At 45.8% G+C, this 24527-nt stretch overlaps 3 protein-coding genes across 3 annotated transcripts; all 3 read left to right on the forward strand.

The window, feature by feature from the left end:
• Positions 1 to 340: 340 nt before the first annotated feature.
• GL218_06278 (uncharacterized protein) lies at positions 341 to 2025 on the forward strand (the record flags this gene model as incomplete). Its single annotated transcript, XM_033582985.1, has 3 exons — positions 341 to 418; positions 489 to 1412; positions 1492 to 2025. 3 exons carry the CDS (start codon positions 341 to 343, stop codon positions 2023 to 2025), a joined length of 1536 nt encoding a protein of 511 aa, XP_033434125.1.
• Positions 2026 to 9526: 7501 nt separating this feature from the next.
• Positions 9527 to 12812, forward strand: GL218_06279 (ER degradation-enhancing alpha-mannosidase-like protein 1; the record flags this gene model as incomplete). Its single annotated transcript, XM_033582986.1, has 2 exons — positions 9527 to 9760; positions 9834 to 12812. 2 exons carry the CDS (start codon positions 9527 to 9529, stop codon positions 12810 to 12812), a joined length of 3213 nt encoding a protein of 1070 aa, XP_033434124.1.
• Positions 12813 to 21913: 9101 nt separating this feature from the next.
• On the forward strand, positions 21914 to 23621 carry GL218_06280 (Purine-cytosine permease fcyB; the record flags this gene model as incomplete). Its single annotated transcript, XM_033582987.1, has 3 exons — positions 21914 to 22165; positions 22227 to 22443; positions 22519 to 23621. 3 exons carry the CDS (start codon positions 21914 to 21916, stop codon positions 23619 to 23621), a joined length of 1572 nt encoding a protein of 523 aa, XP_033433944.1.
• Positions 23622 to 24527: the final 906 nt, after the last annotated feature.

The raw sequence follows: 24527 nt of genomic DNA on the forward strand, positions 1-24527 counted from the left end.
GTAGAGGGCAAGGCTCCGAGTTTGTCTATAATACCCCTTCGTCTCCTTGTTTTGCCTCGCGCTTGGCCGGGACCTCAAAAGGCAGATTTTCCATTTCTTAGTTTAAGTAACCTCACCTTCGTGGATCACTTGACGATCCTTGTATACAAATAACTAGGGACCCTCCATCCCTAATAACTAGTCCTGGTTCTCACAACAAATTCTACGCCTTTTCTTCTACCGTCGCCAACCGCCATTTACTTTCTAATAACCAACTACTATCAGTCTTGAGATGGAAGATAGCATATACGTTCACTCAAGGTCAGACCACATGCGCCATAGTCTATCTCGAGACTCGAACATGCCTGAAGACCGGCGATCTGCTGCGTCTCCAGCTAATTCTGGATATACTCACGATATCCCCACTACTTACCCTTCGGTATGTTTCAAAAATTTTGAACTTGAACTCCCTACGATGTTAAGAATATGATGGTTTACTAACTGATTAGGTCGCGCCGTTTAATTATTCCGTGCCATATGATACTTCTCTTCCTACCCCGGTGTCTGTTGCTGGATCTCCTTCGATGAATGAACGAGCTGCGAAGATCATGCATCCATACAACCAACACCGGGCAAACTCACAACAGCCCACCCCTCCAACCACATCAAGGGCATGGCCAAACTATCAGATAAATGCTCCTGCCGGCCTCATGGAAATGCACGGCCTAGATTCATCCCAACCTTCCAGCGACCATGGGCAAATGGTCTCGGAACCTCAATTCCAATGGGGTCAGTATACAGTTTCCAGCAACGAAGCTCCTGAGGAAATGCCAGCACACATGACACACCCGTCCCTGTTCTCGGTAGCACCCACGGACTTGGTTAGGCCCCCGATTACTATGCACCCTTCGAATATGCCTCTTCCGGCGCCAACGCAAGTTCCTGTCCTGCAAAACTCTCCGGATCCGCGAGACTTAGGGCCTTCAGTTGGACCAATGGACGGTATGCATCATCACTACCCTAATATGGTGCACCAGCCACAAGTCATCATGGACTTTACGTCTTACAGGAGAAAGTCTAAGTCGAGAACCGGAAGGTTAGGTAGACCCCCGAAGAAACCGCGAGCTCAGAACAGAGGACTTTCAAAACGCGACGGTGAGGATCTCATGGACCCCCAGCTGTCGTCGCCAAATGGAGACGCTTCCTCAACAACCAAGGCGCTCGGTAGAAGTATTACTTTAAGGCCCGATGCTCCCGAGAAGGACCGATTCATTCTAGAGCTTAGGTGTCAAATGGATAATGATAAAGGGAAGGGTATATGGGAGGAAATAACAAAGAAATACGAGGAACGCTTCGGTAAAAGGCGGCAAGAATCACTACAGATGAACCTTACCCGAGCAGTATTAAAATATGCGGAATGGCCTGCAGAAGAGGTGAGTACACGATAAGAGCATGAGTTATACTAAACTATAAATGGCGCGTTTAATATGAGATAGCTAACTGAGTATATAGGACGAGGCCTTAAAACGCGCCGTCGAAGAGCTTGACCGACGTCGATATTCGGACTTAGCTAAGCTGATGAAAGAAAAGTACGGGGGATGCCAAGCCTGGGAGTGGAAAGAGGGTCATATCCTAAAGCGCTTAGTCGACCTAGGTATTGAGGAATTCGATCCCGAGGACGTTACAAAGAAACCTCGTCGTAAATCCAAAAAAGCTATGAGCAAACGGTCAAGCACCACCAAAGCCTGGGCTTCCCCGAGCTCAACACTTCCATACGAGGAAGACAACCGCACGATATCTACGATATCCTCCGAGCAGGAGAACTATATCTTAGAACATTACTGTAAGCCGGACCCCGAATCTTCAGACCCAGACGCTATGAACGGCGTCCTGGAACACCCGAACACATTGCCCCCCAACGGAAGCGTCGATGGAGATCCCGGCGAGAGTCGAAGTGAACGAGTGGCCAAACAGGCGTGCGAGCAGATACTCTCGAGGAGGGATGATCATGTATACGATGCCGTCCCAATGGTCGATAACCATTGATAATATATATCGGACGGCACTTCTACTACTCTATTCATTCTCCCAACAAAAAATTCCAATTCTTCATGTCCACTCAGAACAGCTCAACAGTTACTTACACGTTCCTAGACGATGCTTCAAAGCCATAATATAACGAGTGTTTGGAGTCGGTGTGTGGTGGGGTTCATCAGCGTCACTATGGTAGGGTAATACGGCGTTTGATCACGCTAGGGATTTTGGGCAGGGCCTTTTGTGGTTTTTTACCTCTTTTTTTTTTGGACCCGTGTGCGTCGTCGGGGAGGGGTCTAACGAGGCCTATGCGGACAATTTGGCCGAGGCGTTGGGGTGTATTTTTTTTTTGCTTCGATTAAGGAGGTACATATCACGAGCTTCGCGGCCTTCCTTTCATTAAGGCGATGTTCATAGTTGTTGTTTTTTTTATACCAATCAAATCCGGTATTTTTTTTAATACCGCAATTATGTCTACATACATACGTCTACGAGATACTTCTGTGAAGAAATTGTGGATAGGTAACTACCTAGTTTTCATATTGATATGTAGAAGTTGATATAGAGCGTTGAAATCTAGTTGATAGGGTGTATGTATGTACAAGATCTGAAGAAATAGTGTCTAATAAGAGACAGGGGGGAATATGCGTGGTGTTTAGACTAACCTAGCAATTATATCATATTACCTTAATTTGCCCATATGAATTGTGTGTCTGACCACCATCATCCCGCAGTACTATTTACGTAGCTACCTCCTTACCTACCATATGTAAAAAGCTTAGATGACAATGAAACGTTCCTCTATGATGGGGATGTGATTTCCATTCACCGCCCCGGTCGAACAGACGTAAATACGGTACCTCGGTCTCTGGCTTTCTTCGGACAATACAGAGACCGATCCGGACTATCGTGCCCGTTAATAGTGTCCGTCCTCCGGGTGGCTAAGCAGTAGAGCAAGCAGCCTAAATTTATCCATTTACTAGTAATATAGGTAACTGCTGTGCCGTCTGATTTGTTTCTCTATCTTCTCTCTTTACTCTCTCTCTCTCTCTCTATATCTATCTATCTCTACCTAGTTACCTACCTACCTACCTACCTAGGTAGCGGAACCGTCATTGCATACGTTAGTAAGCCAAGTACATGCATGTATGGGAAGCCGGGGCGAGATTTGGAAATCTGGTGTTGGTGCAAGGGAAGCGGACATCGACACCAACCGCGGGGAAGAGAGGCTGGAGAAGCAACCAGAAGCCTAAAAGAGGCGTACTGCGCCCGTTTCTAATTTTATCAGGGTTCCTTTCTTTCTTTCTTCCATGTACATACATACATATGTCGCGCTTCGTCTTCTACCGCTCTTCCGCACCGGGCAGCGCTACATACCTTAGGGGTAGTGGTGTAGTCTCCGCCCGCGACTAGACCACGAGGTCCGAAAACCCGCTAGGCCCCCCCTTCCCCTTCCCCTTCCCATTCCCTACCTAGGTACCCATGCTGTCTGTAGATGGGATGGGATGGGATGTCTTACCGCCTCCTCGAGTGGGAACTAAGACACGTGGGAATTCTGCCCGCTTAGATCCTGCTCTCCACCCTGCTTACGTTCTAGATCCGGGAGCAAATCTGCCGGTACTGGTGATCTAGCTCGGGATGGGATGGCGCTGATGCGAATACATACGTACGGTAGGTAGAGCTAAGAGGCACAGTTTGGTCCTGCAGCATTATTAAATGGCAATGGTTCATTATGTGTAGCTATGTAATTGACGAAGTTACGAGTAAGGTAGGTATCCATTTTTGGATGAGAGTGCGAGTTTCCTGTAACTTGACCGACGGGCGTGTTCACGATGAACGATAGGGCTATTTCTCCTATCTTTTAAGCCGCGTGGGAGTGTCGACGCGATCGATAATTGGCTTCTAACCGACCAGCATGAGCGTGGAATCTTCCGAAGATTATAGTATCATAGTCCACTCCCAATGCAGCAGGTGGCTAAAACGTCTTAAATTGTTATTGCTACTATCCTCCATTATGCCAAGAGACCATGACGCGGAAATGTCTCGCAGTTTTAGATTACATAACTAACTAATTAACAGGTAACTAACAGACGCGGCGGCTTGGTTTTTTTTTCGTTTGTAACGGAGATAGAGATAGGTAACGCCGAGATGCAAAGAGTAAACAAACCTTGCCTTGGATTTGTTTGAGCCTATGTACGGGGGAGATTATATGACTATGACTATGACTAGTATAGCATAACCTTGGAACCTTGGCGAAGCTGTACCCAGGGTATCCCGTAATAGACATTCCCAATATCGTAGGAATGAGAGAAGATGAGATGCGGAGGCATGATAATGTATCGATGTGTATGTAATAGACAGAGTGGGAGGTTTTTTCGCTGTTAGCGTCACCGCCTCTTTTCTACATGGTAAAGATTGCCCTTAGCCTAGTGTACTATGTATGTAATAACTACCTAGACCCCATCCACAACCGGGTTTCCCCCATGGTTACCACGGCTGAGGTGTGTCATATGTAGATAGTCTTCGAGAAATCACTCTATGAGCCGCGTTCTTGGTAAATTGGAGCAATTCTCGATGGTCCCGAGAGAAGAGGCCCAAACGAAATGATAATCAATGTATGTATTAGAATGTATTGTACTATACTTGGTTATCCTGGTCAGATACCTTATTACCTTTATGATGTACATAGTGTATCAATCTCATCGCATACATATAATAATATAGATAGGTAGGTACATACTCCCGCTCCAAGATCCACATTCTTCTGACTCTTAGCGTTTAGCTATTATTGACATATTCTCGAATTAAGATGACTTAATATTGCTACATACCCCCCAGTATCCGTACGACATTGGGGGATAAAGAAGTAAGAGTAGCAATCCAGAAAGATTCTTGCTATGGTTCGTAAGGCGATAGATGGAAAAGTACCTGGTACAATAAGCAGAATACATTGCACACATACATACATATATACTAACTAGGTATCGAGGAGCCCTGGTTGACGGCAACGTTAAGCTAAGTACATAGTTTAAGACAGGCTGTAACATGACTACCTCCTATCGTACTATGCAGAACTCAGTCTAGCGGCGAGCGGCATCTGACAGAACGACAGAGCATGATCCCAACGGTGATCTGAGAGCTTACAGGCATAACACGTGTATTATTTACCCACCTATTAAGCTTAGGAAGTTGTCCGCGTAGGGCAGAACTATCTACCTACTACCTACATACCTCTAGGTAATACATACCATCTTCATTCTTCATGCTTCGACCCCGGCCTCTACGTATGCGACACTACCTATCTCCCATTAATTACTAAGGTTGCATCTCGCACATTTTGTCTAGTTCGTCTGTGGAACTCTTCGTCAGCGTCGCTTTTTTAGAAAATACCTATGAGGTATGTATATATGAGCTGAAAATCCTGTTCCAAACCGGACGACCGAAGAGTGGCCAACTGCCGATGAAGAAATTTTTTCTTTTCTTTTTCAGTAGGTATTGGCTGCACGTTAACCCGACAGCTTGGATCCGAGGTCTTAGAGCTTACGCTGGCTGACATGAGACTGCATGATGGCGGTCAAGAGGGGAAAAGCGGCATTGCCATACCATACGACGTACATACATACATACATACGTGCTAGTAACTATTCGCGACGATGACATACATACATACATACAGATATTGGCACTTACATATGTATGTATGTATGTATGTATGTATGTATGTATGTATGTATGTATGTATGTATGTATGTATCAATAACCCTGGTTAGTAGTTATCGGCGACAAGGTCCAACCACGATATACGCAAGGATTTCGTAATCTAACCGCGCCCTGTATAAGCCGGGATCATATACCTATGTAAGGTATGTATGTATATATGTACACAATGCAAAACCGGTACTCGACCCGCATGAACTGGATCGAATTGCATAAGCCAAACGCTAGGCTACGAAGCACGGACGCCAAAGTATGACAGGGCCACTCAAAAGTTCCTAAGAAGAAAACGGGGCCGGGGTAAGGGGGGAACCACAAGCTGCGCTATGTAACGGTAAAGTGGTATGAGGTACACGTGTCAACCCTGACCGATCCGCGATGGGGTCCGAAAATGTTTCAGGGAATGGGTTTCTTGGCCGGCTGTAGTGTATATATCTGTTCGGCGCCGGCATACTGAACTTGGCTTAGGTAGGTATGTATGTAAGCACAGCTTACTTACATATTCCCGAAGGGATCGTGAGCTACCTATACTACTACTATACATACTGGTAGTTTGGGCGGGTTTCGACGGGCGGGAAATACCCTCTTATGATGACATATTATTAAGTTAAATGTCACCCTGGAATAATATAACCTACAGTTTTATATATGTATGTATTATTTTACCGGTTTACATATATCTTCTACGTGGTATATCGTCTTAACTGCATACCGCATGTCGATCTGGAGAATACTTGGATAGAGGTAGGTATGCGAATACGTGGTAGTTAACGGGATGCTTGGAATGAAAGACTTGTTTACTTACATTAATCTAGCAGCGCTCTATGTATGTATATACTCTGGTTTACCCTGTCAGTGCCGTGGACCTCTGCAACAACTGCTGCTCTTGGAGATACGGCTTTCTTCATGTAGATATGCATACGAAGAATTAGGAATTACGTCCGCAATGAAATAATGGATAACAAGGGCATCCATCTCTTATTATGTAGTTAATCGATAAAGGTAAAGAAAGGAGCCCACGGGATTAGGTACATACTACTATAAGGTAGGTAGGTTTGTACCTAAATTACTACGTGTATCCCGGGGGTAGATAGAGCACACGGCCCGCTAGTTCGACCTTGGCACCGGTTCGAAATAAATAAACACAAATACTTAAACCTGAGATATATCCAAAGGGCCCCGGTCCCGGTCCTTGTAGCTGGAGGATATCTATTCCGGTCCATTCTTAGGTCATGGGGCTGAGTCTCCACGGTACCATCGCCGGAGAGGCTATAGCCCGACATAGTAAATCCCGGGGCGTCGGTGGTAGCAAAAGTTGACAAAGTTCCATTACGAACTACTGTCGTCTAAATTAGCTTAGGGTTGGCGATGGAAGGATGCATTGAAACAACGTGGTGTCTTTTTTTGGCCTATGCAATGTCGATGCTTCAATAATAATAATAGTTCTAACCTAGTGACATCAGCGAATCTCCGAGCATGTCCGAGTTACCTCAGGGGTTTGCCTACCATGAGAGCCGAGCCGTCGGAGTTATGTTATGCTATACCTCGTGTGGATCCAGACCTATTGCTATGTATGCACGAAATATCCTTGATGCCTGGAATGAATCATATTCAGCGGACTAAAAATATCAGCTTTGATAACTCTATGAAGTCTTTGTCTACCTAGTTGATGAATAGATGCCTGCTGGGTCGTGGGTAAACACCGACAAGATTACCAATGCTCGGGAATCCTCCTCCCTACGTCTACTTTTAATCGGCTTAGGAGTAGATAGGTCATACGTTATTATAGCCTATTGTTATTCAACTGTACCTGGTTGACTTACATAGGTACCTAATGTATGTCCTCAACTGCCAGTAAACTGCAATACATTTCTGATTTAGAATTTGAGCGGTTAACCCTGTTGCGTCTATTTCTAACGTGGTACATATTAGGTCTTCTCGAGATCTTGATTTGTTAAGGTGGGCGGGATTTATATTGCAGTTTACTAGCACTTGAGGGCACTCTCATATTATTGTACTGTATGACGCCAAAATCTTGTTCACTGATGAGGCTCTTGGCCGGCTAGCTAGCCGTACTACTCTTAACTGGTTAAGAGGATAATATGAACCAATGGAAAGTTCACCAAAAAGTCTCCGGCAGAGGAATAGGGCTGTTAAATGTACCTGAGAAAGAAGAGCATCTTACCATATGGACACAGGTAACTTACTTAGAGGGGCTTCACGAAGTCCTAAACCCGGAAGTGTGCTTCTGGTAGCTGGTAAAGTCAACTTGCTCACCTCCCGAGTGATTGTAGGACTGAACTCGCTAATTTCAATGGGCTGTTACATGACAGGGGAAACTTATAAGTCCTACACCAGCGAAACTTTTCAGGACTTCGCATTAAGGGGCAATGTTATCGCCTATCTTGTGGTCGCTCCTCCGACTATGTTGAGGAACGACGACGTCACTCAAAGGCAACGTAGCTTAAGATATCGAATCGGATGAAACGCAGGTGCCAAGAGGAATGTCAGTGATTGAAAGAGTAGGCCTAATTTTGCAGGGCTTCGATGTCTGATAAAGGAGGTGGATCGTCGCCTCCCACGCTATGTTGGGGGAGTTCTGGTGGCGGTACCGCTTAAGAACCATCCCTTGCTTCGTTTTAAGCGCAGGAGGTAACCGCAGTAGCCGGAGAGCTGCCAATCAGCTACGAAGGAAAGCTGGCATGTAAGGGAGACACACAGGCATCCTCGCTGGTCACCCTGCATTTTGCTTTAGAGACGCGCATCCGCAGTCTTCGCCTAAAAGTACTCAGACTTCCCCGTACATTGCGGATCCGCAATTCATCCAGAGCCTAATATTAGCTACATGGATAAGCCCCCAGTTACTCGTATGCCATCTAGCCTTATCCCAACCGCTGCGGCAGCTATGAAGGGAGCAGGTGGACAAGCGGAGGTGTGGAAATGGAGCCTCCCGAGGCCGTGGTTCTAAGACACCACTGCAACAAAACGCTCAACCTTGTGATAAGTCTTCTGAGAGTAGGAAAGCCTTGCTCATGCCGACCGCGTGGTACCAAAGTTCTGAAATACTACGCGGCGAAGAAGCATAAGTCTACGCCGCTGGGCTACACACTGTACAATTAGCAATGTGCATAGAGAAGGTAACATTAATTAATGCCTGTCTAGGTACCTTCTTCGTGCTCCAACAGCATGCCAGGTTTCTCGGGCGCGAATAGATCTAGAAGCATTAGAAGCGAAGAGGCGGCATAAACGATAATGTTGTTGGCGTCTCGAGATATTACACTTATATTGAGATTATCGATAAGCTGTCAGCCCTACAGGAGTATATTTGTACTAGTTACTATCGATTACCTAAAAGGAATGCTTACCTAAGGAACGTATAGTGAATTACGTAAGGTGCTTGCATGCCGACGTTGGCACGTGTCCTTAGCCCGATCCAGAATCCCGATAGCGCTGAAGAGAAGTACCAGAGACGCTATCATTTAGCCTAATTTGAACCGACTTGATTCTGTTAGTGGAACTTGTAACTCAAGGTTATCGTGAATTTCAAATCTTTAATGACAGCATAGCGATGGGATCATATCCCCAACATTTGATCTTTGCGTTGTTTTTTTTATTTTATTTTATTTTAGCTTCAAGCTTGGAGTGATAGTTCTAACTAACCTTAACACTCTAATATCTTATATCTCTTTTTTACTTGCTGGTCTTCGACGAACGGTGGGAAAGTCTTGCGAGTTAAGTTCCTCGCTCTGGCGGTCTGGTCTTTTATACACATGCCTTCTTCTGCACTCTCCTGCCGGTGATGCCCTTGCTAGGCATGGGCAGTTGGATGTTGGCCATCTCGCATAGCTCAACGAATCATGGCCTCTCTCACCCACACTCCAGGTTAACCCTGCTATTCGTATTACTGTTGTCATGGCTGGGTTTGGTAGAGTCTATGCGCCCCGGTCGCATCGCCGAGTTGAGGCGCGACACGGTCGATATGTTCTATCACGGATTCGATAATTATATGAACATTGCCTTTCCCGAAGACGAGGTATGGATGTTTAATACTTAATAAAGAGTATAAATCTAAAGCGTAAACTTATGCATTAGCTTATAATTTATAGTTACGGCCCGTGTCTTGTACTCCTTTAACTCGAGATCCCCTCAATCCTAGGAACATCGCGCTTAATGATGTCCTCGGCAACTACTCCTTGACCCTGATCGATAGCCTTTCGTCCCTCGCAATCCTTGCCTCCGCGCCCCCCGAAGATGAAGATACAGGTCCTAAAGCCCTACGCGATTTCCAAGATGGTGTTGCTGCGTTAGTTGCGCAGTACGGTGATGGACGACCCGGTCCGTCCGGCCAGGGCGCCCGCGCTCGTGGTTTTGATGTTGATAGCAAGGTTCAAGTCTTCGAGACTGTGATAAGGGGTGTTGGTGGGCTGCTTAGTGCCCACCTCTTTGCTGTTGGTGACTTGCCTATTTCTGGGTATGAGCCGTGGAGACCAACCGATGATGATGACGACTTAGAGATGCATCCTATCCCTTGGCTTAACGGGTTTAAATATGACGGGCAGTTGCTACGACTTTCCCTCGACCTTGCTCAGCGTTTGCTTCCGGCTTTCTATACTCAGACCGGGTTGCCCTACCCACGTGTTAATCTCCGCCACGGGATACCGTTCTACGTGAATTCACCGCTCCATAACAACGCTAACGTAGATCCTAAACCACCTGAAGACTCACCAGAAATCACCGAAACTTGTAGTGCTGGGGCAGGCAGTTTGGTGCTTGAGTTTACCGTATTGAGCCGTCTTACCGGAGACCCAAGATTCGAGCAAGCAGCTAAGAGGGCATTCTGGGCCGTCTGGTCAAGACGAAGCAATATCGGGCTGATTGGAGCTGGCGTAGATGCCGAAGAAGGACATTGGATTGGGGGTTTCTCTGGGATTGGTGCGGGCATTGATAGCTTCTTTGAATATGCTCTCAAGACCCATATCCTCCTATCAGGTCATGAACTCCCTAATCGGACAATACCACATGTTCCTGATGGGGACTGGCTCGACCCTAATCAAATCTACAATCCCCTTTCAGATGAAGATAACTCCCCTGATTCTTTCTTGTCGGCGTGGCATCATGCACATGCTGCTATTAAACGGCATCTTTATTCGGGGCTGCATCATCCGCACTACGTAAATGCGCACATGTCAACTGGCTCGCCACAAGCATATTGGATAGATAGTCTAGGCGCATATTACTCCGGCTTATTGGCGCTCGCCGGGGAGCTTGACGAAGCCATCGAGACGCATCTCGTATATTCAGCTCTATGGACTCGGTATTCTGCCCTCCCGGAGCGATGGTCCGTCCGCGATGGTAATGTCGAGGGCGGTCTCGGATGGTGGCCCGGCCGACCAGAATTCATCGAATCCACTTACCACCTATATCGTGCTACTCAAGACCCCTGGTATCTTTACGTAGGCGAAATGGTCTTAAGGGATATCAACAGGCGGTGTTGGACAAAATGTGGGTGGTCTGGCTTGCAGGATGTGCGCACTGGGGAGAAGAGCGATCGAATGGAGAGTTTCTTTCTTGGAGAAACTGCCAAGTACCTATATCTACTCTTCGACCCAGATCATCCCCTAAACAAGCTTGATGCTTCGTACGTGTTTACTACGGAGGGACATCCCTTGATTATCCCCCGAAAGAGGAAAACCAATCCCCAAGCCCACAAGTCATCAGAAAGGGCTATTCAAAGTTATTACGATGCCCATTTTACCAATACGTGTCCTCGTCCACCCGTTCTTCCCCCTTTATCCGGCTCTGCTACTGCTGCGAGGCCAGACCTTTACAATGCTGCGACATTAATTCGACTTCATCAAGTGCCTAACATTCACGGTGGGTTGAAAGACCCAGTCGCCAAACTGGGCGGTTCTGAGTCAAAAACAAAGCTTTCAGAGAAGCCAATAGAAAACTATACTTACTTCCCTTGGACATTGCCGAGTTACATGCTTCCAACCGACGGAATCTGCGCTGTGACAAAACAATCCCAAACAACAGTAATCGAATTCGCTTCCAACGGCCAACAAACTATGGGCAGTGCTTTCAATATCATGTTCGGCGGGCATAATCTCGTCCGTATGGGGAGCGACGGTATTGCGATTAATAGTCTCACTGGACTAAAGATAGCTTTGCTTGTAGAAGATCCACCGGAGACATCTGAGCGGACCTGGAGGATCTACAGCATTGGAAACTTAGCATTGGGACGAGACGAAAAGGTTCTAATCTCTCGCGATGTCCTTGAACACATGTCGGACCCTCTATTCCATCGTGTTCGCGACTCCGTCCTCGTTGACGTTGTTTTACAGCTTGAGCCTCCACAAGCTCCAGGAATTCATAATGCAACATCTGCAGATGGGGAGGCGACCCTCGAGACCGAACCTGCTATTGAGCTCGATGGTGAGACTACCGTCGACAGCCCCAATTTGTTCAGCTCTTTTCTACAACAGATTACGTCTGCTCTACGGGAACCCGTCTCCACTTTCAGGCCCGAACCGGTACAGAAGCCAGATTTCAAGTATGTCGAGCTACCCGGGATTACACCAGTAGGGGTGGGTGCTGCTCCCCTACCCGACATTCGCGAAGCTCCCAACCCGAACACGACTCCGTATATCGAGTCCCTATCCTGGCAACGCATCTTTTTCGCCGGCCAGGCCTGCGGTGGTAAGCTCCCCGACGAAGCGCCGAGAGCACATCAAGTAATCGTGATGCGGCGAGGCGGATGCTCATTCTCGGAGAAGCTAGCCAACATACCGTCGTTCGCGCCGAACCGCAGCGCGCTACAGCTCGTGGTTATCGTGTCGGACGATAAAGACGCGCTAGACGAAAATAAGGACGACCCGTGGGGGTTCAATTTCATCCGGCCACTGCTCGACGAGCCGCAGCGCACCCCCTCGGGATTCCCCCGACACCATCCCATCGCCATGCTGATGACGGGAGGCGGGCAGGAGGCGTACGAATTGTTACAAAAGACAAGGAGTTTGGGTCTGCGGAGGAGATACCATGTTGAAAGCCAGGGGCTCAAGATCAGCAATATTGTTGTGCTTTGAGTTACCTAGCAAATAGAAAGTAAAGATGATTGATAGATAGGTGGGCACGAAGTTACGATGATTGGACTGGGAAAAGCGTGGTGTTGTTGTTTGAGAGGGTGGTATATAAAAAAAGAAACCAGTGTAAATATTCGAATGGACATAGAGCATAGCGATGAGAATTTATAGGGCGGTATTAAGATTTGATTGATCTGGTTGTATGTTGCATACTACTGCTTCGAGACGAGATAGTTGTCAGGTAGAGCTAGGTGACTACAGGAACTTATTTGGTATCTTGAATCAAAGTCTTCAGCTATCTTAGCTACTAGTTGATCACAGTATATCCATCACCGAAGTGCGAGAACCAAAATAGATAAAGCTCAACACATGTAAAATGAAAGATAATATATATCTGCTGGCTCTCAATATTTTAATTCTAGGCGAGCTTAAAAAGCTAGTTGGGTGATAGTTATATCAGGTAGTGTAAATAATAAGATAGTGCAGTCGAGTTACAACAAAATAAATAAATAATTGTTCAAAAAATAAAAAAAAAATAAAAAATAAAAAACTGCGGTACAGGAGGAATCTAACCTCCTAATGATGGACTCGCGGGGAATCGAACCCCGGACCACTCCCATGCTAAGGGAGTATTATACCACTAAACCACAAGCCCCCACGATATTTCAGAACATGAGCTCTGATTTGATTCGTGAAAGTTGGTCGGTTATTAGAAGTTATATTGGTTGTGGTGGTTACGTTAGTTTAGGGCAGGTGCACATGCCCTAATTTTCAAGTGGAGCTTCCATGCAGATGCACTTGTTAGGAAGTACCTAAGTACCTAGGCTGCTAAGATAAGCCTTTCTTTAAGCTAGCAGACTGCAGATTAGGTAGTCTAGCTTCAATTAAAAAGATGCTATACTAATTACATACATATGTAATATAGTAGGTACTGCTTGTTAACTAGACCCCGCCGATACGGGTATTTATCGTATGTTGAAGACATAACTAGTTATCAAGTGAACTTGTCAAAGTACGGTATAGTTAATGATGTAAGAACAGGATTTAGTTACTCGGTTTGATTCCGAGATCCATACTGACTCTTACACAGTCATGCGCTCTGCTGAGCTGAATCTAACGAGTGAAAATACGAAGAGGTCATCAATAGTGTGGTGGTACACACACACACACCAATCACTTATTCGCAATAAGTCCCATGTTGTATCATACCTTCTTATGAGAGATGAATGTTTACATATAATTAGGTACCTTGGTTACTCCGGCCAGTAAGACTCGGCGAATTACCAACGTCTTATCAGTCTACACTACCTCCCAAGGTACCTAACACCTAGCAAGCTGGCCTACATAGATAGAAATAAGAGCCTCTACCAGACAGACACCCCCAAGCTAGGCACCTACCTACAGCTAGCAGCATCTGATAAGGCTTAACGAGAATTCCCAGTTTTAGCAATGCTAACTAACTCAGACTCGCTAACGTCGCCGAGCCATATCAGCTAGCTAGACCGACGATACGAGTCATAAATGCGTCTATGCCACCACGAGATATTTACTTACTCTATGCGCCCAAAGCGTCCGAGCTAAGATGAGCTAGCAATCCCAAGTGTTGAAAGAATAGGATAGGTGCCGTCTATCGAAATGTAAATGTAAAATGTATGGGGTGCGAAAGAGTTAGGGATGCCTGCTAGTTGCGCCTTAGCCGCGTCTAATTTGACGCTTTTTACGCCCGCGTGCTTGGGACTATGCTTCGATATGGTATAGTAATTTGGATCTCAATTTATCAACTGCAGGTTTTTACTGATGGGTTAAGAAGATGAGGAAAGAAAGAAAGAAAAAAAAAAAGGAAAAACTACCATGGCAAATGAGAATTCAGCCGTAGTTACATGTGGTAACGATAATGTGTATGAACTCTATAGGAGCTTCCATATAACGGCTGGAGTATTGGAGTTTTTAGTCCGGGACTATAGGTTGATTTGAATGTTGACGATGCGAGATACGTCAAAAATAGCTGCGATTAGAAAGGCGTCATGTACGTTGTAAGTTGCATTATCAGATAGCCGCATCTGTTGTCAGTGCAGATACGAGAAGATAGCACAAACAACCCGCACTATTCGCTTGGCCTCGGCTGATTCAGGATGCATCCACCATGTTGCTCGAACAATAGTGTAATCATCCCATCGCTCACTCTCACTCTCACTTGTCTTATACTCTACTGAGCTTAGTAGTCTTCGTGATGAATCAATACTTGTTTGGACAGCATGTGATATCATGTGAATAATAAATAATAATAATGTCAATTCAGAGGAATTCAGCCTCATAGTCGTATTATAAATTGTAAGCTATCAAGATACCGCTCGATATCAGCCTTTTTCCAACTGTTGGGGGGGTGTTCTCGAAGATGGTATGTAACGTCGTCTCGTCTCTTTGCGTCGAAGATCCGTATCGTATGTAACGCCAATGATAAACTCCACCGTATGCAATGCAGACGCTTCCATCTCACCCTATCGGCCGAATGCGCATGTTGATTGGAAGCCGATAAATTCCAATCTCACGAAAATCATTTTTGGGCGCCGAGAGCCCCACACCGAACGCCAGTTAACCATGGTAATCACCATGATAATGCTAGGACCACTGAGAAAATAATCAAAAAAACGCCGATATTATGCTCTGCTGGGATTTGATGTTGATGAGTGTTTGCTTGTGTTTGCTTTAGGGAAAACATCAAATCTCGTTTCGTCACCGCCTTTCGTTGTAGCGGATTGCCGAGCTGTCTTTCTCCTGTGCACGTCCCATCGCAACCACGACTGTGTTCTTACAGACTCCGTAACTACAACATTCTTCTGCCGGCATCGCTCCGCTAAGAATTGCATCTCGTTTTGACTAGATAACTGTTAGTAGTGGTATAATGTTGGTATATTCCTTTACATAAACTCACGTCTGGACACATGATGGGCGAGCCGTGAACTAGAGGCCCTAATAACGAGAAAGCCGTTATGATAGGTAATAATAGGTTGAAGTGCATCTTTGATGATTTCGCTACGCCGTAACCTAGAGATATCCAACAGTCGTAGAAAGAGACTGAGAGTTGGCGGGTTGACTCTATTTGATAATTTAAGCTCGAAGGATCAATGTAACTAAGGTAGATGGAAGAATCCTCCTTGGCGATCTTTTAAGATGAGACGTAACAAGTGGACGTTAAGTAACATGGATTATGAGAGAGAAGGATCAGAGAGGACGAGAGATTCACAATAAATAGATGAGAGGCAGCAGTACTGCGTAATATAATAAATAAGAAAACGATGGATGGATACCCGCTAAGCTTAGACTGGAGACTGGAGACTGGAGACTGGAACCAAGAACTCGAACCAAACACTCGGGGATATGCAGCATCTCTTTCGCCCTATGCACGCCACAGTAACGGCTTACATGTGTGAGCTGAAAGCCCGATGGACTTACTATACGTAGTATTATGCGGCTATCGCACCAAGGTACGCTCAGATGTTCTCAAATGTGACGCGGCTGAAGATGCTGAGTGATCCAAAGCCTGTGGCTGTGATTCCATTACCGGGGGGGCATGACGAAAGGTGACTTAAACCCTCCCGGAAAACTAACAGTTTGCGGACGGACCTGTCAGATACGCAAACGGGGGCTGCTGACAAGGAATGGTCATCTACGTGCCAGCGACTCCGAGTGGAGGACACAAAAATCGAGTGGCTGTAATTGATAAAAAGAAAAAAGAAAAAAGAAAAAAATTCGTTGAGGCTCCCCGGGCTTTGGCCATTTCGCCAAGATTATTAGATAGTTTTGACAGACTCGTACCGGTAACCTAGTTCAATAAATGCAAACTACTAATAAAGTCGCTAGGGGAGATACGAGAGTGTTGACCGGGCGAGGGTTAGGTAATAGCCTTTTACCTCGTCTCTACGAGAAGAGGGAAGGTCGTAAAATTATGTACACGGCGGTGCTTATGGAAGAACGTTTCGAGAAAGAAAAAAATAGCAACATACGAACAAGGCTAAACCGTATCCGGATAGTGAGACTCCACCTAAGAGGAGCGGGACGGGATGGAATGGCCGAAGCTAATGTTCGCTCCGGAAAAAGCTTGGGCCCGATCCATCCCAGTCCAGGCTATTGGAATTTAGATACGATAAATACAGTCTAGTGTGTGTTATGTAATCGAAGATACGACGTAAATTAGGTAGGTTATGTACCTAAGGTATCCACTATCGCATGTATGTAACATTGCTTCAACTAATCGAAGTCAACTAAATCGAACTTTCCGTCTCCGGGCTTACTACTACTTGACTTATAGAAATCTCAACTTACATTAACTACCGTAAACTCTAATAGTAGTAAGTTGCAAATGAGACGGTAACGACGAGTAGTTATATAGGTAACCACCTAGAATTATCTTTCCTCACCGATAATTCCACCGAATACTACTCCATATGTAGAAGTGGTTGATAAACTTCACCCTCCCTCTCCGCGTCGACTTACTAAAATACTTCTATTTATATACTTCTGAGAGAACAACCCAACGGATATGCTACCGGAAGAGATATCTTAGGAGAGAACATGAGACTCGAGAGAACATGAGACTAACTATGTGAAAAAATTATCGTTGTTTACTGGACTGGCTCCTGCATGGCTTTAGGAGGGCCGAGATGGGTCTTTCTTAGACTCGATGTGAGAAGGTAGGGACGGTAGTGATAGTAAGGTAAGACACGGTAAGTATTCGCTTAGAGTTAAGATAAGTCCAGAGAAGGCGCTGTGTTGCTCTCTGAATACCTAGGTAGATACCAGGTGCCTAGGTAGGTTTCCAGTAACTTTACTCTACTGCTTCCTAAGTTTTCATGATCAACTCATCAATATCATCTCAAGCTTATCAAGTTCTTTCGCTTGCTCCGCTCTCGAAAAGCCCAGAGCATCATTCTCATATCAGTATACTATTGTGTTGACCGAATAGTTAAACAACAACAGACTAAGACACGATGGAAGAAGACGAATATGATTCCGATTATTTCTACCATAGCAGGCCTCCGCGTTTATATAACCTCCCCCCTGATGTTTTACCGCCTAAGCCGATTCTCCCGTTTACTTGGTTCGAGCTCCCGCCGGGCTGGCGCCATTGGAAACCAGCTATTGTTCAATGTCCAGCAGTGTTCATACCATCTCGTTGGACTGCCTCTAATAACCATCGCCGTGAGGATGACCAACTCATGATTTGTGATGTGAGTTTCGTACCACCATTTGCTTGTTGTTAGCTACCTACCTAGTTAACCCCGTTTTAGCTGGCAAGTATCGAATGGACGTTTCCGTATCCGTTTAGGAAGTATACCACGGAACAAATCGTGAAAATACCTGACCATATTCTCTCTACGGTTATCACCAACTGGCACCGCTCTCCGGTCTTGTACTTTCAGGAAACAACGCGAAACTGTATATCACGCATCTCCCCTGACCTGGTAGCCAAGTAGGGCCCAAGTGTTTCTCAGGCCGAGGCGGACATGATGTGGTTTATCCAGGGGATAGATGGACTGAGAGAGCACGTCCCCAAGGTCCACAAGGTCTTCCGCGACCTTCGCACGAAGCATATCTTCATCATCATGGACTACGTCGAAGGCTCCAACCTATACAAGATCTGGCCTCATCTTTCAATTCGCAGGCAGAACAGCATATCCGTACAAATCTCTTCATTAATCAAGCTAATGCAAAAGAATACCTCACCGCATCCCGGTCCGTTAGGACTAAATCGCCTCCAAGTGCTCATCCACCCACACTTCACCCCCCCGACTGTTTTTAAGAAACAGCAATACGAGGGTTATCTGAGATTATTTATTGCCGCAATCAATGCTATACAAGGACAGTCAAACCCGCTGCTTAACAGAATAACGGTAAACGAGCTCGTCCTTGGGAACATGCAACTAGATCCAGGAAGTTTTATCCGCGACAAGAAGGGCGAACTCTGGATAGTAGGCTGGGGCAAGAGTGGCTTTTACGCGCCCGAGACCGAGATAGCGCTTTGCGCCTATCATACGCCTGATCGGTTCCGCCCGATCCTATCCACGCTCCGCAGAGACTGGGAGGATAAACTTGGCGGGATAATTGCGTTGCTGGCGGTGGCCACATACCTCGATAAAGGTCCGCATGCCAGGCGTAATCTTCCAATAGGTTGGTAAAGAGGGAGCGGAGGCATAATCGCGAGGATATTACAAACGGGAGTATATTAAAAATAGCAATCGCGACAAAAACCGTCTCAATAAGCAATAATATTGACTTAGCGTTCATGACCCGTTTCCCTCGGATTGCGATGTAGACCTAGGCAGTTGAATTAGACGCTGCCCATCCATCCTGTTTGTCGCCCGGGCCAGGGATACTCCTTGTCCGAGGGGCGGATAGCGGCTTTGGCACAAGATGTTCAGACGTAGCGGTCTGGCAGTAGAAGGCGGCAGGCATATATACCTTAGGTACCTACTTAGGTGATATAGCGCGGCGGCCCGGAAAGATCCAGGCTTGCTGTCACACGGGAGAGCGGGGAGGAGGAGGGTGGAGGGTAGTACGTCCCGCGAGGATGGGCTGCGTGTTTCCGCCGTCTTGCAACGTGGACGAAGCACGAGCTTTCCGGATTCCGAGATGGTACAGACTAGGTAATGTGGATATGCCTTAGTATGGCTTCCGGCATAGGTACCTAAGGTAGGTAGTTATGTCGACATATTGAATAAGTCTGTACTCGTTGGTGCTTTATGTCTACCTACCTACATACCTATGGCTCTTTACGTATTTTATACTATGGATGGTATAGAGCTAGACAGGGATTGACCATGTTGTTTTGGGCTATAGCTAATGCCACCGCTTTGCCTCCTTCGTTCAACATGCTGCGGTGGCCGGCGGCCGGGTCGATGTATGTATGTATTTATTTATTCCTACATACGACTCGAGTCTGACTCTTTTTTTTCGTCTCGTCTCACGTGTATGTGTTTGGGTTTGGCACGCAGGATGCGGTAATCTATTCCAGACGGTGGGAATCATCTCACGTTTGGTTTAAGGAATCTGTACGTCAGCGACAGCCAATGGTATGAAGGAATGAAGGATCTCTTTGTCGATTTTTACTACTTACCTAGTTACATGGTTGGTTTTCAGCTGAACCCAATACCGGATGCCAAGGATGGGGTTGCGAATAAGCTTTTGGTCCTGTATGTAGATCTTCGAGCTGCAGATCTAATATTAAACCATTTATCCGAGGCTTTTTTTTTTTTTTACTATGTACCTATGTGAAGGCGGCCGATTCCGCTTTAGTATTCTGTCTTCGGAGTTGAGCGAGGGTTGCTTTCTTTTTTTTTTTTTTTTTTTTTAATGTAGAGTTACTGGGTACTGGCCTGCCTATTCGAGCTGCAACTTTCAAGCATGTAGGTTGCCGATGAAGCTGGGCTTGGGCTGGTTAGCTTATGAGGTAGAGATAACGGGTTGGTTGATTGATAACGAGAAGCCTCGGGATGTTGTATGTATTGTGGGTTACAACTTATCCGTCCAATCAAAGCGTGGCATGGCGGTCTGCGGTGTGGGCGGTCAAGGATGTCTCATTGGGTTCGAGTTGGGATTTTCTTGATCCTTGATCCTGGTAGCTTTAGCTTCATTTAGCTGCGATTGCCTTTACTTCTATTCGGTCCTAATCCTAATTTGAACGGATAGAATGTTGATGCTTGATTTGATTAGATAGAAAGATAGATAGATAGATAGGCAGATAGATGTGATGGCTCTTGGGGAATTATAAATTTGTAAGGAGGAAGAAAGGTACGTTATTAATATGTGAAGTTGATTTTCAATGAGGAACTGTTGCCAAGATTTCGAAATTGGCCTTCATGACGCATATGTAATAGTTATGTATCATTGAAGCTCTAGCATTTTATAACATACGAGCATCTCTTCAAACTGGCTCTCTCTTAGACTAATACTATTGAATTGTTAAGAGTTTACCGTGTGAACCATCGTCTTACCATGAACCTCTTTAGCTCTTACTTCTGAACCCATCATTGTCTTCCCCACGATCTAGGTAACATGTCCTCACTCGGAAGGAGAGAGAGAGAGAGCGATATTATAATTCAATGCTGATTTAATAGTTCTTTTTTCGTTACTCTCGTCGGTTTCTATTTAGGTTAGGTAGTCTCACGCTTCTACAATATTACAAGTGTCTACATCTGTCGACTGTCTTGTATAAGTCAGGTACTCACGACGAAACTACTACACATACATAAGAATTATTCAACTTTGTTTACCATATCCTATGACTACGTAACTTGATAGTGAATGTCCACCTCTTATCGCCGCAACCCACGTCCCGCACCCATGTGTCAGGGTTTGCAGATCTCGTCGTCCCTGTCGACACCTGCTTCTTATCTCGATAGGTAACCAATAACACACCTTAAGTGCCGATTTTATTCATTTATTTTTCTGCCTTGCGTCGTCCTTTTTCTCAGGTACAACACGAATTCCTGACGTACCTTAAGGTACACACATACACACACACACACATAACATACATACCTACACATACAGCTCAGCTGCATGTCCGGTCTACTCATCCTGCAAAGCTAGCCTTACCCTGTGTCACCAGTGGCATATTCTAGCTTCTCGCGAAGACGCCACCCGGAAACATTTTTAACTCTTCTCATTCAGCTGGTCGGCGTGTTCCGATCTTTTTATTTTTTTTTCTTTGGATCAACTTAACTTAAACACTTTGGCTTGAAGTACTCTCTGCCTACGATGCGGAGTTGTCCTAGAGAAGGACTGGAAATAACTGATGACAGTGCTGCTGCAGAGCAAAGCTACAACTACAACTACAACTGCATATCTTAGGTACTTAAGCCTACAGCCCGCAGCAAACTCTAAGTCTAAGTGGGCAGATTAATTATCTTTATTTTTCCGCGCCTCGCTACTGACGCGGCGGGATTGAACCTACTGCAGCTATTACATACATAGGTACATACCTAAGCTACATGTCAATAGCTGACTTACACCTGGGGTAGCCAATCATTCGTTCCTCCGCCTGAGCACCAGTAGTAGTAGTATTTTCGTCTCTTCCTGCTCTGCCCCCTTTTCGGACGCGCAAAATGTCGCTGAACAGAAATATGAGGGCCGACGACGTCGAATCCGAACAGAAGGCTAAGGGTCCTGATATCGACTATGGCTTCGGTTACGTCAGCGACGGCAATGCCGTTCACGGCCAGGAACTCACCGCCGGCAAGTCGGTGTATGCTAAGCTCCAGCGGTTCGCGGGTAAATTTGGCGTGGAGCAGAGAGGCATTGAGCGTGTTCCTAGTGATGAGAGGACGGATTCGAGTATGACCCAGGTCGGCACACTGGTATGGCATCTACGGACTCCCTTGTTTTTATTTTATTTTATTTTATTGACAATTGGTATAGTGGTTCTCGGCCAATATGGTCGTCTCATCGTTTGCGATTGGCGCTCTTGCGCGTCCCGTGTTTAATCTAGGGTTTGTGGACAGCGCCTTGACTATCATATTTATCAACCTCCTGGGTATCATGCCCGTCTGCTTCTTCTCAACCTTTGGTCCCCGGTTCGGCTTGCGACAGATGGTGCTGTCTCGATTCTACTTTGGCTTCTACGGTGTTAAATTAAGTAAGTTTACGGGAGCAAATAATTACCCCTGAAACTTATACCAGGAGCCATTTATCTAACTATGTTACTCTACAGTTGCCATATTCAATATCCTGGCATGTATTGGTTGGTCTGCAGTCAATGTCATAGTTGGCGCTCAGTTCTTCCACGCGGTTAATGGAGATGTACCTGGCTGGGCTGGCATCCTGGTTATCTCCTTTGCAACACTAGCCATCTGCACATTCGGCTACAAAATCGTTCATGCCTACGAGAAATGGTCCTGGATCCCGGTATTTGTAATGTTCATGATCGTATTAGGTACCTTTGCCCACTCCGGCGAATTCAACAGCTTACTTCCGCTTGAGACTGGACCTAGTGAGGCAGGTGGCGTACTGTCTTTTGCGGCGTCGGTATATGGTTTTGCAACGGGATGGACGTCCTACGCTGCTGATTATACAGTATACCAACCAGTGAACCGCTCCCGGAAATCTATCTTCCTATGGACTTTTGCCGGCTTGTTCGTCGCTCTGTGTTTCACCGAGCTTCTCGGCGCTGCTGTAGCTACGGCGATGGCTACGAACGAAACCTATGTGGAAGCTTATGAAGACGCACATATTGGCGGTCTACTAGCTCAAGTCCTCGTACCGCGTCTCGGCCGCTTCGGCGAGTTCTGCGTCGTGATGCTGGGCCTTTCCATCATTGGGAACAACTGCCCGAATGCATACTCGGTCTCATTGTCGCTACAAGTATTATCAGAGAAGACACAACGAGTACCGCGCTTCATCTGGACTTTACTAGGCACGGCTGTATATATCGCCATTGCAATCCCGGGGTACGACCACTTCGAAGATACGCTCGAAAGTTTCATGCTTATCATTGGCTACTGGCTAGCTATCTACGAGGGTGTTTCCTTGACGGAGCACTTTGTTTTCCGGCGCGGCTCCTTCACCCGGTATAACCCCGAAGACTACGCCAACCCTTCACGTTTACCCCCTGGTTTCGCCGCCGTCACGGCATTTTGTGTAGGTGTTGGTGGTGCCGTGCTAGGCATGGCACAGCAGTGGTTCACGGGCCCCATAGGCAAGCTCTGTGGTGCTGCACCGTTCGGCGGCGACGCAGGCTTCGAGCTGGCATTTGGGTTTGCAGCAGTAAGCTATCTTGGCCTTAGGGCGATCGAGAAGGCGTACTTTGGCAGGTAGAGGGGAACATACATATCAGATAGGTAGACATTGGTACACCAGACTTTAGGGTTGCGGCTTGAGTAGTTATTTTACCAATGAGGTTTTTGTGTGTGCTATTTTGCCACACATACCTATCTAGATAGAGAGGTGTAAAAAGTGTATAGTACGATGTAAGATGGTGGTGGGTGTAACGAGATGAGATCAATTGGGATGCCGTCAGCATAGATTTGTTCGATACTACGTTGGAATGATGAGAAGTAATGAAGACTTTGTAGACTTTCTGACGTGTTTTTGTTGATGCACTTGATCGGCTTGTTTTCTGTACATATAAGGGACTATTGATGATCTTGGGATGATTTGTTGGGGTATGTTGGATAAGTTGTTGACGTCTCGTGTTAGAACATGGCTACCTACCAATATTTTTTAATTATCGAAATAAAGACTAGAAAATAGAAAATTGGTTTCTCTAACCTGTTCGTAGCATGTACTATACTTCAAAATAAGGTAAAGTTGAATACTATTTGACAATATAACGCTGTGTGGGATTTGTTCCACCTTAGATCTTCTATAATTTATCCTTAACAAGTAAAACTATTACTATAAACGTGGCAATCAGATACTCAATCATAAAGATGTTTATGTCTAGCACTATATCAGACAGATAGTAAATTTATTTAGTAGTCGCCCTTGGCACAATTATGTTATTAAGCCAGAGAATCATTATAATTTGATTCCTCTACCACCCTACGCAACGAAAGCAATTGGTATGTATCCCCTATACTCCGGAGGAGTCCCGAACGCCAGCGGACATGCTCAGCGTGGGAACATTACCAATGGGAAAACAACCCAGACCATGGCTGCCCACATAACTCCGAACTCGCGTTTTCACTTATCTCCCCTTAAACATAAACTTGACTTTAAAGA

This window comes from Daldinia childiae, assembly GCF_008694065.1.
Source record: "Daldinia childiae strain JS-1345 chromosome Unknown Scaffold6, whole genome shotgun sequence".
Lineage (NCBI taxonomy): Eukaryota > Fungi > Ascomycota > Sordariomycetes > Xylariales > Hypoxylaceae > Daldinia > Daldinia childiae.